General features: G+C 53.4%; 1 protein-coding gene across 1 annotated transcript in view; it reads left to right on the top strand.

The window, feature by feature from the left end:
• The window catches only part of LOC142259134 (uncharacterized), a 145,656-nt gene that overhangs the window by 101,726 nt on the left and 26,978 nt on the right, over nt 1–16,952 (top strand). Inside the window, 1 exon segment of the mRNA XM_075331670.1 lies at nt 9,275–9,767. Within this exon segment, the coding sequence (XP_075187785.1) occupies nt 9,275–9,767 (493 nt within the window).

Below are 16,952 nucleotides of genomic sequence, written 5' to 3'. Positions count from 1 at the left end.
GCTTTAGCTTTTCTCTTCATCTGTGGGACGGGAGCTCAGCACACAGATGAACTTGCCCTGGACACAGCGTTCAGCAGAGAACACTATGTGCAGGTGTGGATTTAACTGCCGGCAGCCAGGAAGTGCGGCTGCCAGCCCGAGCACTGTGGTTCCCGTAACTCGGCCCCGGGGCCGTAGGATACATCACCGCCCTTCTCACCTGGCTATCCTCCATTCCCTTGTGTCCTCTTCTTGCAGCCCCCTTGGTGATCGTGTCTCTGGTGCAGCAGTCACTCAGCACTTTACTTCAGATGCACTGCGCAGAGTCAAGCTCTGTGCACAAGTACGGGCAGCTGCCAGCCGATCAGAGGCAGCAGCTGACGTCATACGCTTCAGCTATTGGCCTCTTGATTAACTGGCGGCTGCGATAGCTATGCACAGAGCTTGACAAATCATCTGAAATAAAGCTCTAACATCTGCAGCCTCTCCACCGGCCGCGATCATCAAGGGAATCGCGGGCCGCAAGAAGGCGCCGCATGTGGCCCCCAGGCAGCGTGTTTGAAGCCCCTGCCCTAACCTGTTCTGCTTTGCTTCCTGCCCCTGGCATCAGCTCTGGTATCGGCCACCACCTCCTTTTCAAGATTCTTCCGCTCCCTACCGAATAGGATTCTCATCAGCCCTTGAGCGGGGCTCTACTAATGTATCGCCCCGGGGGTAAGCTGGTACTCAGAACCGGGCCAATGGGGTCGCTTCTAGAGGTATCACGGTGGCGTGACCCGGTCTGTGATCCCATGCTCCACAACAAAAGGGGAATATGTAAGGGAAATTTGTAAGTCTATGATCCGTGACTCCACCCGTGGTGTGTGGTGAGGTAATGGAACACCGCCGCTGCCGGTAAGAGGATCCCGGGGATGGTGATGGGCAACAAGGTGGTGATTTTCCCTCCACGGGTAGGGTGTTGATGTCCCGGGACCCCGGTGTAATGGATTGGGGAGTGACGGGTGCAGTCCCCGGCTTGGACCGGGTGGTGCAGGAGTACTCACAGTGTAAGGCAATAACTGACACGAGTCCAGGAATTAACCAAGTTGCTGCTAACTGGTGCCCACGGATGCTGTGAGGACGGGTCCCACACCCGTGTAATTCAGGTGGTTTTCTCCTGCCTGACGTCTGTGTCTGCTCCGTGCACAGGTCCGGACAGGGTCCCGACAGTCGGCACCGGAGGGCCACTACCCTGTCCCGGTCCACTTTAGTTCCCTACAAGCGGTTGGCCTATTCCTGAGGCCCTCTTTGCCGCTCCTCCTAGCTCCACAATGGAGCTCCTTCCAGACTTTTCTCCTCCTGCAGACTGACTACAGCTCAAACTCTGCTCTGCCCTTCCTAAGCTCCTCTCGCCCCCTCCCATTTTCCTGGGGAAGGGGTGAGTAGGGCCTGATTGGCTGGTGTGTATCTGTGTGGGAAACTCCCCAAGGGAGAGTGAGATCTGCACCAAAAAGATGGATTCAGACCTCTGTGACACCCTGGTTTTTCCAGGGCGGCACACTAACTTTTCCTAAACCCTCCTCACTTCACCCCTAGCATCACTCACAGTATCAGCACAATCTCTTATAAAGGACACTGTTACAGGGAATAGAAGGAATGCACAAAGCACCAGAACAGCAGCTCTGGCAATACAGATTATCCCCTACTCCTCCTCACTGAGTAATGGAGGGATGGGGAGAGAATTATAAATGTATTCATAATATAGAGGGAATACAGCAGGGTGTATATGCAGTTCACGTGGTATAAAGCAGTGTGCGTACATACATATTTTTTCAATTTTAAAGTTTTATTTTCAAACAAAAAAGGAATAACCTATCCTCACAGATGGCCTGACAATACAGCAAATATATCAGTACAATATTGTGAATTTAAACTTTCTCAGGCAACTATGAAGCAGAGTAGCATAGAAACAGAAAAAGGCGAGATATAAAGAATAGAGAGGTAAAGAGAATCGGTTAGTGAAACTGCTTTGAGATATCCTTAGAACTCCAGACTCTAAACACGAGAACCCATCACCCCGGGAGAAGAACCCAAAGGTCATCTCCACGGCGTAGACTCTGTCACTCATCCATCTCTATCTCAAGACGGACCGATACAGTGGGGAGGATAGGAAGGCCTCCCAATGGAACTATTTGGCAGCAACATCAGCTTGATCTTGGTGAGATTGAGCTACTAGAGTCTCTATGCGGTGAATTAGAGAGATTTCTGTAAACCACTCCTCCAAAGTGGGGGGATCAGTAGATCTCCAATATCGAGGAATTATTGTTTTGGCTGGCTGTAATAAGTGATGTAGCAAGGATTTCTTATAAGTGACCTTTGACATCGGGAACATGAACAGGAGCACTGCCTCCGGACAGGCAGGCACTGATACATCCGTGATCGATTTTACCACCTTGAGTACCCCCTGCCAGAAAGCCTGCAGGATCAGGCAAGACCACCATATATGGGTCATGGATCCCTCCTCCAATCCGCACCTCCAACAAAGGCCAGACATAGCCGGAAACCACCTATGCAAGACCACAGGGACTCGATACCATCTGGAGACAATTTTAAAGCTTGTCTCTTGGGATTAAGTTGCCAAGACAGATTTATGTGACAAAAAGAAACATTTCTCCCATTGTTCCTGCTTGAAGGTGGTAGCGAGTTCAAGCTCCCATGCATCACAAAAGGGAGGAGGCGTCCTCCGTCCCAACTCAGTCAGCAAACCGTATAATACTGACATTGAGTGTGCCGGCCCCATGGAGGCAGCGCACAACTCCTCAAATCCCGATAGAGAATGACTCATGGTAGATCTGTTTGTGATTCTTGAGAGGAAGTGTTGAAGCTGCATATACTCAAACGCATGGCGGGCCAAAGTAGGACGATCTCCCAAAATGGACCCCAAAGGAAGAAGAGTACGCCCCGGCACAACACAGTATACACGTAGTGGAATCCGTCTAGAACTATATAAGAATGAACATGTGGAGGTGCCTGGAGGGAAGTGAGCAGAGTCTGTCAGTGGTTGCATAGGTCCATTTGAATCTATCAAGACCCCTCTAACCGACGGAGTATGTATGATTTTCAGTGTTTGCTTAATTGAAAAGGACATGGGGGTTCTGTCCCAGACGAGAGTGGGCCAGGTCCAGGGGGTCGTGGCTAGTGAAGGGGGACATATGTCTTGGTCTAAGTGTACCTACAATTTAGAAGAATGGCAGTGTATTAAATCGAGTACTCTCGCATGGGCCGAGGGAAAATAATATCGTTTGCAATCCCGGAGTCCAACTCCTCCGGCTCACTTGGTACGGGTGAGAACCTCATACCAGAGCCTAGGTCTCTTAGAGCTCCACGCGAAGCTCACAAAAACGCATTGAATTTTTATCCAAAAGGGTGCGGAGATGTATAACGGGATTGTTTGAAGGAGGTATAGCAGCCTGGGTAGAACTGTCATCTTCAAACTATTTATTCTACCAAACCAGGAAAATTCTGCTCTATCCCAAGATGCCAACCACCCCCCCCCCCAACCTGGCCATGGTTGAAAGTTCAATGAAAACAGTATGGAAAGGTCCGACGAGATAAGGGTTCTCAAGTAGCTTATCACCCCACTAGAAGGCCACTGGAAAGGGTAATCCGTCCTATGTGTCTATCATGTGGGAAGAAAGGGATATGCCAAGAGCGTCCGATCTGTGTAAGTTCAATTTAAAATTAGACCACTCCCCAAACTGCTCTATTATGGACACCAGGGGTGGCAGGGAGGTCAGTAGGTGTGTAACATACACCAGTAGGTCGTCAGCGAAGGCCGAACACTTATATTCCTCCCCTGACACCCATGATATGTGGATTCTCACAGATTGCATGGAGAAGATGTTCCATTACTAACACATATAAGAGGGGGGGATATAGGGCACCTTTGTCACATGCCATTACCTATGGTGAGTGGCTCGGACAACGCTCCATTTACCTTGATTTTTGCCAAAGGGGATTGATAAAGGGCAAGTACTTTGGATGAGAACCATGGACCCAGATCGATGTTCCTCAATGTCTGCAATATGGAAGACCACGAAATCCGATCAAACGCCTTACCCGCATCCAGCGACAACACCAGCAATGGGGTTTTGTTAACACTAGCCTGATGTATAATATCAATTATTTTGATGGTGTTGTCGCGGGCCTCTCTACCTGGAAAAAATTCGGTCTGGTCCAGGTGTATTAATTTGGGTAGAAGGGGATTGAGTCTCTTCACCACCATCTTAGCATATATTTTCAAATCAATATTTAATAAGGAGATTGCCCTATAACTTGTGCACGATTTTGGGTCTTTCCGCAGCTTTGGGATCACCGAGATAAAGGCAGCAGTAGCATGGTACAGGAAGGGGGAGGCATCACTTACCAAGCTAAAGGCCGCCAACGCCAGAGGAGACAACAGCTCTGCAAACGTTTTATAAAGTTGAGAAGTAAAGCCATCCGGACCAGGACTTTTATTGCCCGGAAGGCCATTAATTACTTCAGAAAAAGGGGGCTTTACACGCAGCGACATCGCTAGCGATGTCGTTCATGAAAGCACCCGCCCCCGTCGTTTGTGCGTCACGGGCAAATCGCTGCCCGTGGCGCACAATATTGCTAGTACCCGTCACACATACTTACCTTCCTAGCGACGTCACTATGGCCAGTGAACAGCCTCTTTTCTAATGGGGCGGTTCGTGCGGCGTCACAGCGACGTCACACGACAGGCATCCAATAGAAGCGGAGGGGCAGAGAGCAGCCGCATGAAAGTCACACCCACCTCGTTGCCGGAGGACGCAGTTACAGTGTTGTTTGTCGTTCCTGGGGTGTCACACGTAGCGATGTGTGCTGCCTCAGGTACGAAGAACAACCTGCGTCCTAAACGAGCAACGACATTTGAGAAATGGACGACGTGTCAACAATCAACGATTTGGTAAGTATTTTGCATCGTTAGCGGTCGCTCGTACGTGTCCCATGCAACAATGTCACTAACGAGGCCGGATGTGTGGCACGAATTCCGTGACCCCAACGACATCTCGTTAGCGATGTCATTGCGTGTAACGGGGCCTTTACTCCTGCTGCATCAAGGGGGCCTCCAACTCTGCGACAACCCCTGCTCCCAGAGGCTGAAATAGAGAGGGCAAGTCAGGGGGCGGAACTAATGATGAGGGCAGATTGTAAAGTCTAGCATCGTATTTTTTTAAGGTATCCAGAATCTCTGGACTAGTATTCACCATGACGTTGTTCGCATTTTTAATGCAAGAGACGTGATTTTAGCTTTCAGTGCCCTAGTAAACATCCCGCCTGGTTTGTTCCTAAATTCATAGAATTTGCTGCGACCCACCTGGAGGAGACGCTTAAAAGAAATATCTAACAATCGCTTTACCTTCATTCTAGCCTTAAGCAGGTTCCGAAGAGTCTCTGTAGAAAGGGCATCTTTATGTGCCATCTCCAACTGGCTCATTGTTTGGAGAGCTGACGCAATTTCCTGTGCCCTCTCCCTTTTCCGTCTGGCCCCATTTCTGACAAACACTCCTCTCAACACGCATTTTAAGGCTTCCCATTTTATACTGGGGGCTGTGTTGTCCCTCGTGTGATCCGTGTTAAAATTGGAAATAGCTGTAGTGATCTCTGCTTTTCAGGTTGGGTCATGTAATAATGACTCGTTCAGACGCCAAGGAATTGATGATTTGGAGAAGGAGAGCACTCTGAGGGAGCAATAAATTGGAGCGTGGTCTGACCACAAGATATTGCCAATGCTAGTCGAAGAGAACCATCCTTCTTCTTGAGGAAGAAGAACCTGTCTCCAGCCACAGAGGAGGACTTCTGTATAAAACCTCTGGCAAGGTTCTCCTTGACATACTCGGACATGGCCTGTGTCTAAGCCAGTGACAAAGGGTAGATACGACCCCTAAGCAAAGTGGCGCTGCCCATACATGAATAAAGCGAAGAATGGATTCATTGAAATTTCAACAAATTCTTGATGCAAATATAACTCCATCTGTAAAGAAGCTGAAGCTGAAAAGAAGAGAAATAAAGATGGCTTCTGCAAATTGATAATGATCCTAAACATTGTCAAAATCCACAATAGTCAACCTCAAAAGGTGCAAACTGAAGGTTTTACAATGGCCTTCTCAGTCCCCTGGTCTGAACATCATTGAAAATCTGTGGCGTGACCGCAAAAGAGCAGAGCATGCAAGACGAGCCAGGAATCTCACAGAACTGGAAGAAGTCCCCAAGGAAAAGCAGAGCATGCAAGACGAGCCAGGAATCTCACAGAACTGGAAGACATCTGCAAGGAAGAATGAATGAAAATCTCTCAAACAAGAATTGAAAGACTCTTGGTTGCTACAAAAAGCATTTAAAAGCTGTAATACTTGACAAAGGGGGTGCTACTACGTGCGTGATTTTCACGGACGTGTGAAAGAGGACTCAGAAAGTTTTCAGAAAGTTTTCAGAAAGTTTCATTATAAGGGTGCGTTCACACAAGCGTATGACTTGTGCGAGTATCGGATTGCAATGCCTGGACCGGACAGGGCTCTCCTGAACGAGTCAGCAGCATAGAAATACATGCAGCTGAGCTGCTCCTATCAAGGAAAGAAGCCAGCCGGTCCAGGCATTGCGATCCGATATTTGTGCGAGCCATACGCTTGTGTGAACACACGCTAAGGATGAGAGTCACTAAAGAGTTAAATTGTCACAATGTTTACACACTAAAGGGTAATAAGAAACATCCCCCCCAAAGATCACCCCACCTCCAGAAAGGGGCAGAATAATTTGAAAATGTCATCCAGTCCCATTGTTCTAGTGTCGTTACAAAGAAAAGAATCCTTCAATGAGCGCTGGAATCTCCTGTTCTGGAATCTCCGAGAACATTATATGTGCGGCTCTGCCCCCCACTTGAGGCTCCCCACCCCGCACATTAAGCCTGCTTTACACGAGACGATAGATTGTGCGATAGCACAATCGATCGTACCCGCCCCCGTCGTTTTTGCGTCACGGGCAATTAGTTGCCCATGGCACACAAACTCGTTTAACCCCTGTCACACATACTTACCTTCCGGATGACCTCGCTGTGGGCGACGAACGTCCACTTCCTGGAGTGGGAGGGACGTTCGGCGTCACAGCGACGTCACACGGCAGGCGGCCAATAGAAGCGGAGGGGCGGAGATGAGCGGGATGTAAACATCCCGCCCACCTCCTTCCTTCCATTAAGCCGTCGGGTGGCGCGGGAGGCAGGTAAAGCTGTTGTTCATCGTTCCCATGGTGTCACACGGAGCAACGTATGATGCCACAGAAACGATGAACAACCGCCGCCATTTTAATTAAACAATTTTATGAAACCTAGCGACGAGTAAACGACTCATGATTTTTGAGTGATACTGCGTCGCTAGGAGGTGTCACACGAGACGACGTCGTGCGGTATGCCGGATGTGCGTCACGAAAACTGTGACCCCGACGACATATCGCACAATCTATCGTCTGGGGTAAAGCCCGCTTTACACGCGCACGGCTATGCTCCCTGCACATTACACAAGCGCGCCGATACGCTCCCCGCACATTACATATGCGCACGGCTATGATCCTGTGACGCACCTGAGGCTTCAGTCGCCACAGAGTACTGCACCTCACAAGAGGTGAAGTATTCATCCCGGGTAAGGAGGAGGTCATTGCCGGTAAACCACCACAATTCATCAAAACATGCAGTTAGTTTCCCTCTCACCGGGACTGGGCTAGGGTAGAGACTTGGGGGGGTGTACCCTCTGCTCACTAGTTCAGGAACCCGGGGGGAAGGGGAGCTTGACACCGGGGAGCAAGGCAGCTCACACTCATACAATCAGTTAGTCAGCAACCAGGAAACAAGTCAGACACAGGAGGACACGTTCGCTGAGGGGAGAGCTGCGCCATAGCTCCTCAGGACCGAGTGCAGACTAGAGGGTGCGGAGCTCAAGGCTGGTGGGTACTTCACATCCCGCCAGCAGAATCCGCCGGGTAGAGTATTTAAAGTCTTCTGACTCACACACAGTGCCCGGGGCACAGCAGCACATAGAGCCAGGAGTCGTGACCATTGGGTGGCCCCATCTATGGACTCGCGCTGCCTGCTATAAGGGACGGGAAAGAAACCATTCCCAGGACTAGCGTAGCTTCAAGCCACATGGACTCACACAACACGGCGCAGGGAGGAAGGAATCACTGAAAGAAACACCGGTTTTGACCTTCAAACTATTCGGGATCGGCTGGAGCCCATGACAGCGGAGTCCGGCAGTCCAAAGGCGGTGACATCTCAGTGAGTAAAGAACTTTAACTACAACCTCTGTGTCGTCTGTTCCTTCCAATGCCTTAGCTCCGCAGCATCCAGAGTGGACTACTACTCCCAACCTCCCTGTGGGCCTGAGCTCTGCCTGTGGAGAGCTGTACCAATCTAGCTGGACTACCACCGGCCCTCAGAAGAAATTCCATGCAGCGGCGGCTCCCATATTATAGCCGCACAGCACAAGTGGCGTCACGAATAACTACTCCCATCATCCCCATCTCCCATTTGATTTACACCAACAGGGTCACGGAACCGGGCCAGGCTGCTGTGACATCCCCAAACTGGCCCGGTGATGGGTAGCCCTTCCCAAGACCCCGTGGAGACGTCAACTTTGGTGTCACAAACAGGATTTCATGCCCATCCTAACGGGTACTGTATGCCTACAAATTGACTGTTACAAGGATTGCATACTGGTGTCCATTAAAGAACTACAGGTGCCATGTGCAATCACCCAGTCTGCTTGTACCTGCCTTTCGTGGGCTGGCTGGCAGTTTGGCGCCAAGACTTGCACCCGCCCCCTGCAGCAAGGGCCCAAAAACAAAACTTATCCAAGGGGAAGGGCCCGCCTCTTTGGGAAGTGAAGGAGGATGGGCTGATTGCACAGTCAGATTCCGGATGCAAGATGGCGAGCAGCAACCCGAGCTCCCAGGAGCATGGGGTGGAAGCAACCAGCTCCTCTGGCCGTCCCACGGAGGCATCGAAGATGTGACTCATTATCAGCCCGGAATTGCTGGAGGAGGAAGTGAGGTGACTTGGAGCCCAGCTGCTGGGGCTGCATAAGGTAGTAGTCCAGAGGTGGCAGGAAACCCTGCTGGGAGTACCGGCGATGCCAATCCTGGAGGGGAAGCAACCTGTCACTAATGAGGTGCCTGGAGCGTCAGCACCTTTGGCCCCAGGAGGCGGCGACGGTGACCTGGTAGGACTGTTGGCAGCGCCCCCAACCCTTACACCTGGCCGCGGCAGACCAAGCGTGGCCTGGGATGCAGTGGTCAACAAGGAGAAAAACCTGCAGGCTCCCCTGGAGCCCACCATAACAAAGGACGCCTTCGATGTGATCTGCACACAGCAGATCCGAAAACTGCAGGCTGGGCAGGTGGAGTGCCGGGCTCGGCATGAAGTTCTGGAGGCCCGAAACCTGGCTGCCAAGCAGCGGCTCCGTCAAAGGCGACCCTCAGAATTGGGACCGCTGAGGCATGGCGTGGTGGTCAGATTTGACTTAGAGCTGGGGTGGGGGTTCATTGGCGAGTCTGGGATGACGAAGGACATATTCGTCTCCCGGAGGGACGTGGAATCCCACCTTAGCAGGGGTCACCCAGAACATGACCTGTACCCAGGCTACCATGTAACCTACACCCGTCAAAAAGGTGAGAGGTGGTGGTATGCCTTGGATGTGCGGGCAAACCAGTTGCGGGAGGACATCGACTCAGATAGTGAACTGGACATGGGTCTTACATCAGTGTGACCTTGTGACCAGGAGACCCAAACGATGGTGTCAATGGCTTATCTGAGCCCCCAGTGGGTCTCAAAGCAAGATGCTGCAAACAAATAATGAGTTCACCCAGACCCTGTAAATAGTTAAATTATGCTGCATAAGTGTTTGATAAGTGTTGTATTGAAATGGACATCTGGGCCACTGGACTAGGTGTGGCAAGGACTACCTTGTAAATAAATAGCACCTGTTGTGCACCCTATCAGCATTAATATGACCATAGGACCCCAAAACCTGTCGGACGTGCAGAAGTAACGAGGAGTGGTCTGGAATGCTCTGAAGCATGCCCAGAGCCTAAGTTGGGGATTTGAGGCAGGTCCCCCATATTGCTGTCTTTTTTCTTCTAAAATTTTCACTTGACTGGAGCAATGCAAGGTTTCAAAAGTGAATGTTTTATTGCATTTTACAGTACCCGGAGGTTTTATATGTCTTAATGTGTATAGTGATAAGAGTTTGTAATGTTCAAGGAACCATGCCTCCCATAAAGGGAAGAAATGTTAATGCTTACAGCATCACAAAATTTTGCAGTAATGTCCATTGTATTGTCTTATTTTTCAGCCCGCAGATGTGCTAGGATTCGCTGTGGAGGAGTGTGGCACCCCTGAGGCTTCAGTCGCCATAGGGTACTGCACCTCACCAGAGGTGCAGTATTCATCCCGGGTAAGGAAGAGGTCATTGCCGGTAAACCACCATAATTCACCAAAACATACAGTTAGTTGCTCTCTCACTGGGACTGGGCTAAGGTAGAAACTTGGGGGGGTGGCCATCACTAATGTAGTGGACCCTTTGCTCACTAGTTCAGGACCCCGGGGGGAGGAGCTTGACACCGGGGAGCAAAGCGACACACACTCATACAATCAGTTAGTCAGCAACCAGTAAACAAGTGGTACGCTTGAGGACATGGTCGCTGAGGGGAGAGCTGCGCCATAGCTCCCTCAGGACCGAGCGTAGACTACAGTGTTCGGAGCCCTAGGTTGGTGGGTACTTCACATCCTGCCAGCAGAATCCGCCGGGTAGAGGATTTAAAGTCTTCTGACCCACACACAGTGCCCGGGCACAGCAGCACATAGAGCCAGGAGTCGTGACCATAGGGCGGCCCTATCTACGGACTCGCACTGCCTGCTATACGGGACGGGAAAGAAACCATTCCCAGGACTCGGGTCCCCGCGTGGCTTCAGGCTGCAAGGACTCACACGCAGGTAGGAAGGACTCAGTGAAAGAAATACCGGTTCTGACCTCCGAACTATCCGGGATCGGCTGGAGACCATGACAGTGGAGTCTGTCAGTCCAAAGGTGGTGACATCTCTGTGAGTAAAGAACTTTAACTGCAACCCCTTCCAACGCCTTAGCTGCGCAGCAGCCAGAGTGGACTACTACTCCCAACCTCCCTGTGGGCCCGAGCTCTGCCTGTGGACAGCTGTACCAACCTAGCTGGACTACCACCGGCCCTAAGGGGAAACTCCTCGCAGCGGCGGCTCCCATATTATAGCCGCACACCAAAGGTGGCGTCATGAATCAGTACTCCTATCATCCTCATCTCCCCTTTGATTGACACCGACAGGGTCACTGAAGCGGGTCAGGCTGCTGTGACATCGTAAACCGATACCGGCCTGGTGACGAGTAACCCTCCCCAAGACCCTGTGGGCACGTCACTCCCCCTGCACATTTCACGCGCGTGCGGCTACGCTCCTGCCGCACATTACACACGTGTGCGGCTACGCTCCTGCCACACATTACACACGCGTGCAGCTACGCTACTGCCGCACATTACACACGCGTGCAGCTACGCTCCTGCCACACATTACACACGCGTGCGGCTACGCTCCTGCCACACATTACACACGCGTGCGGCTACGCTCCTGCCACACATTACACACGCGTGCAGCTACGCTACTGCCGCACATTACACACGCGTGCAGCTACGCTCCTGCCACACATTACACACGCGTGCGGCTACGCTCCTGCCGCACATTACACACGCGTGCGGCTACGCTCCTGCCACACATTACACACGCGTGCGGCTACGCTCCTCCCGCACATTACACACGCGTGCGGCTACACTTCCCCCGCACATTACACACGCGTGCGGCTACGCTCCTGCCACACATTACACACGTGTGCGGCTACGCTCCTTCCACACATTACACACGCGTGCAGCTACGCTCCTGCCACACATTACACACGATTGCGGCTACGCTTCCCCTGCACATTACACACGCGTGCAGCTATGCTCCTGCCACACATTACACACGCGTGCAGCTATGCTCCTGCCACACATTACACACGCGTGCGGCTACGCTCCTGCCACACATTACACACGCGTGCGGCTACGCTCCTCCCGCACATTACACACGCGTGCGGCTACACTTCCCCCGCACATTACACACGCGTGCGGCTACGCTCCTGCCACACATTACACACGCGTGCGGCTACGCTCCTTCCGCACATTACACACGAGTGCAGCTACGCTCCTGCCACACATTACACACGATTGCGGCTACGCTTCCCCTGCACATTACACACGCGTGCAGCTATGCTCCTGCCACACATTACACACGCGTGCAGCTATGCTCCTGCCACACATTACACACGCGTGCGGCTACGACATTACACACGCGTGCAGCTACGCTCCTGCCGCACATTACACACGCGTGCGGCTACGCTCCTGCCACACATTACACACGCGTGCAGATACGCTCCTGCCACACATTACACACGCGTGCAGCTACGCTCCTGCCACACATTACACACGCGTGCAGCTACGCTCCTGCCACACATTACACACGCGTGCAGCTACGCTCCTGCCACACATTACACACGCGTGCAGCTACGCTCCTGCCGCACATTACACACGTGTGCGGCTACGCTCCTTCTGCACATTACACACGCGTGCGGCTACGCTCCTGCCACACATTACACACGCGTGCAGCTACGCTCCTGCCACACATTACACACGCGTGCGGCTACGCTCCTTCTGCACATTACACACGCGTGCGGCTACGCTCCTTCTGCACATTACACACGCGTGCGGCTACGCTCCTGCCACACATTACACACGATTGCGGCTACGCTCCTGCCATACATTACACACGCGTGCAGCTACACTCCTGCCGCACATTACACACGCGTGCGGCTACGCTCCTGCCACACATTACACACGCGTGCAGCTACGCTCCTGCCACACATTACACACGCGTGCGGCTACGCTCCTGCCGCACATTACACACGCGTGCGGCTACGCTCCTGCCGCACATTACACACGATTGCGGCTAAGCTTCCCCTGCACATTACACACGCGTGCAGCTATGCTCCTGCCACACATTACACACGCGTGCAGCTACGCTCCTGCCACACATTACACACGCGTGCGGCTACGCTCCTGCCACACATTACACACGCGTGCAGCTACGCTCCTGCCGCACATTACACACGCGTGCGGCTACGCTCCTGCCACACATTACACACGCGTGCAGCTACGCTCCTGCCACACATTACACACGCGTGCAGCTACGCTCCTGCCACACATTACACACGCGTGCAGCTACGCTCCTGCCACACATTACACACGCGTGCAGCTACGCTCCTGCCACACATTACACACGCGTGCGGCTACGCTCCTGCCACACATTACACACGCGTGCGGCTACGCTCCTGCCACACATTACACACGCGTGCAGCTACGCTCCTGCCACACATTACACACGCGTGCAGCTACGCTCCTGCCACACATTACACACGCGTGCAGCTACGCTCCTGCCGCACATTACACACGTGTGCGGCTACGCTCCTTCTGCACATTACACACGCGTGCGGCTACGCTCCTGCCACACATTACACACGCGTGCAGCTACGCTCCTGCCACACATTACACACGCGTGCGGCTACGCTCCTGCCACACATTACACACGCGTGCAGCTACGCTCCTGCCACACATTACACACGCGTGCAGCTACGCTCCTGCCACACATTACACACGCGTGCAGCTACGCTCCTGCCACACATTACACACGCGTGCGGCTACGCTCCTGCCACACATTACACACGCGTGCGGCTACGCTCCTGCCACACATTACACACGCGTGCAGCTATGCTCCTGCCACACATTACACACGCGTGCAGCTACGCTCCTGCCACACATTACACACGCGTGCAGCTACGCTCCTGCCGCACATTACACACGCGTGCGGCTACGCTCCTGCCACACATTACACACGCGTGCAGCTACGCTCCTGCCACACATTACACACGCGTGCGGCTACGCTCCTGCCACACATTACACACGCGTGCAGCTACGCTCCTGCCACACATTACACACGCGTGCGGCTACGCTCCTTCTGCACATTACACACGCGTGCGGCTACGCTCCTTCCGCACATTACACACGCGTGCGGCTACGCTCCTGCCGCACATTACACACGCGTGCGGCTACGCTCCTCCCGCACATTACACACGCGTGCGGCTACGCTCCTGCCGCACATTACACACGCGTGCGGCTACGCTCCTTCCGCACATTACACACGCGTGCGGCTACGCTCCTGCCGCACATTACACACGCGTGCGGCTACGCTCCTGCCGCACATTACACACGCGTGCGGCTACGCTCCTGCCACACATTACACACGCGTGCGGCTACGCTCCTGCCACACATTACACACGCGTGCGGCTGCACTTCCCCCGCACATTACACACGCGTGCGGCTACGCTTCCCCCACACATTACACGCGCGTGTGGTTACGCTCCCCCCGCATAATACACGCAGCTCTGTTCCGTCCTTTCGCACAGTAGAGTCCTGCAGACACTGGTTTTGTGGCGGTGGTTTGGAGTCACGGGGACTCTGCATTGCAGCATTGTGTAGTGAGGCACCGGGTCACCTGCTCTGCTGGAGCATTGTTGCTGGAACATTGTTGCTGGTGCATTGTTGCTGGTGCATTGTTGCTGGTGCATTGTTGCTGGAGCATTGTTGCTGGAGCATTGTTGCTGGTGCATTGTTGCTGGAGCATTGTTGCTGGAGCATTGTTGCTGGTGCATTGTTGCTGGAGCATTGTTGCTGGAGCATTGTTGCTGGAGCATTGTCGCTGGAGCATTGTCGCTGGAGCATTGTCGCTGGAGCATTGTCGCTGGTGCATTGTCGCTGGAGCACTGTCGCTGGTGCACTGTCGCTGGAGCATTGTCGCTGGTGCATTGTCGCTGGAGCATTGTCGCTGGTGCATTGTCGCTGGAGCATTGTCGCTGGTGCATTGTCGCTGGAGCACTGTCGCTGGTGCATTGTCGCTGGAGCACTGTCGCTGGTGCATTGTCGCTGGAGCACTGTCGCTGGAGCACTGTCGCTGGTGCACTGTCGCTGGTGCACTGTCGCTGGTGCACTGTCGCTGGAGCACTGTCGCTGGAGCATTGTCGCTGGTGCATTGTCGCTGGAGCATTGTCGCTGGTGCATTGTCGCTGGTGCATTGTCGCTGGAGCATTGTCGCTGGAGCATTGTCGCTGGTGCATTGTCGCTGGAGCATTGTCGCTGGAGCATTGTCGCTGGTGCATTGTCGCTGGAGCATTGTCGCTGGAGCATTGTCGCTGGTGCATTGTCGCTGGAGCATTGTCGCTGGTGCATTGTCGCTGGTGCATTGTCGCTGGTGCATTGTCGCTGGAGCATTGTCGCTGGTGCATTGTCGCTGGTGCATTGTCGCTGGTGCATTGTCGCTGGAGCATTGTCGCTGGTGCATTGTCGCTGGTGCATTGTCGCTGGAGCATTGTTGCTGGTGCATTGTTGCTGGAGCATTGTCGCTGGTGCATTGTCGCTGGTGCATTGTCGCTGGAGCATTGTTGCTGGTGCATTGTTGCTGGAGCATTGTCGCTGGTGCATTGTCGCTGGTGCATTGTCGCTGGAGCATTGTCGCTGGAGCATTGTCGCTGGTGCATTGTCGCTGGAGCATTGTCGCTGGTGCATTGTCGCTGGTGCATTGTCGCTGGTGCATTGTCGCTGGTGCATTGTCGCTGGAGCATTGTTGCTGGTGCATTGTTGCTGGAGCATTGTTGCTGGTGCATTGTTGCTGGTGCATTGTTGCTGGTGCATTGTCGCTTCTGCAATGGCTGGCACGCGACACCGCACTTTTAAAGCATAGATTAGGGACTCACTCAGAGGTTCTCCATGACCTGGCAGCGGCTTCATACAGTCTGATCAGAATGTACAACCAACAACCTCATGCTCAGGGATTTTATTTTTGCCAAAGTGGCTTTAGATCAACGTATGATTTTGGGATGTGCGATTCATGTCTAATTCTCCAGGTGAGGTGCTACCCTGCAGACACCGAGCACAGCCACATTACACCCAGCTCCGAGCCCTCCTCCCACACAGCACTGAGCAGACCCCCTGCAGCAGCCCCTGATCATGTGACTGATCACATGACGGTGACGTCACACAGGTCCTGTGAGCACAGGCGGTGCCAGCTCTGAGGAGGAGGTCAGTGCATGTTCTCCTCACCCCGAACTACAGGAGAGAGCGACAGACCCCGCACTACACATGAGGGGAGAGAGAGCGACAGACCCCGCACTACACATGAGGGAGAGAGAGCGACAGACCCCGCACTACACATGAGAGAGAGAGAGCGACAGACCCCGCACTACACATGGGAGAGAGAGCGACAGACCCCGCACTACACATGAGAGAGAGAGAGCGACAGACCCCGCACTACACATGGGAGAGAGAGCGACAGACCCCGCACTACACATGGGGGAGAGAGAGCGACAGACCCCGCACTACACATGAGGGAGAGAGAGCGACAGACACCGCACTACACATGAGGGAGAGAGAGCGACATCCTCACACTACACATGAGGGAGAGAGAGCGACAGACCCCGCACTACACATGAGAGAGAGAGAGCGACAGACCCCGCACTACACATGGGAGAGAGAGCGACAGACCCCGCACTACACATGAGGAGAGAGCGACAGACCCCGCACTACACATGAGGAGAGAGCGACAGACCCCGCACTACACATGAGGGAGAGAGAGCGACAGACCCCGCACTACACATGAGGGAGAGAGAGCGACAGACCCCGCACTACACATGAGGGAGAGAGAGCGACAGACCCCGCACTACACATGAGGGAGAGAGAGCGACAGACCCCGCACTACACATGGGGGAGAGAGAGAGCGACAG

The sequence above is a fragment of the Anomaloglossus baeobatrachus genome, chromosome 1, assembly GCF_048569485.1.
Source record: "Anomaloglossus baeobatrachus isolate aAnoBae1 chromosome 1, aAnoBae1.hap1, whole genome shotgun sequence".
NCBI classification, from domain to species: Eukaryota; Metazoa; Chordata; class Amphibia; order Anura; family Aromobatidae; genus Anomaloglossus; species Anomaloglossus baeobatrachus.
The sequence above is the reverse complement of the archived record's forward strand: the minus strand, read 5'-3'. Positions and strand labels throughout refer to the sequence as shown.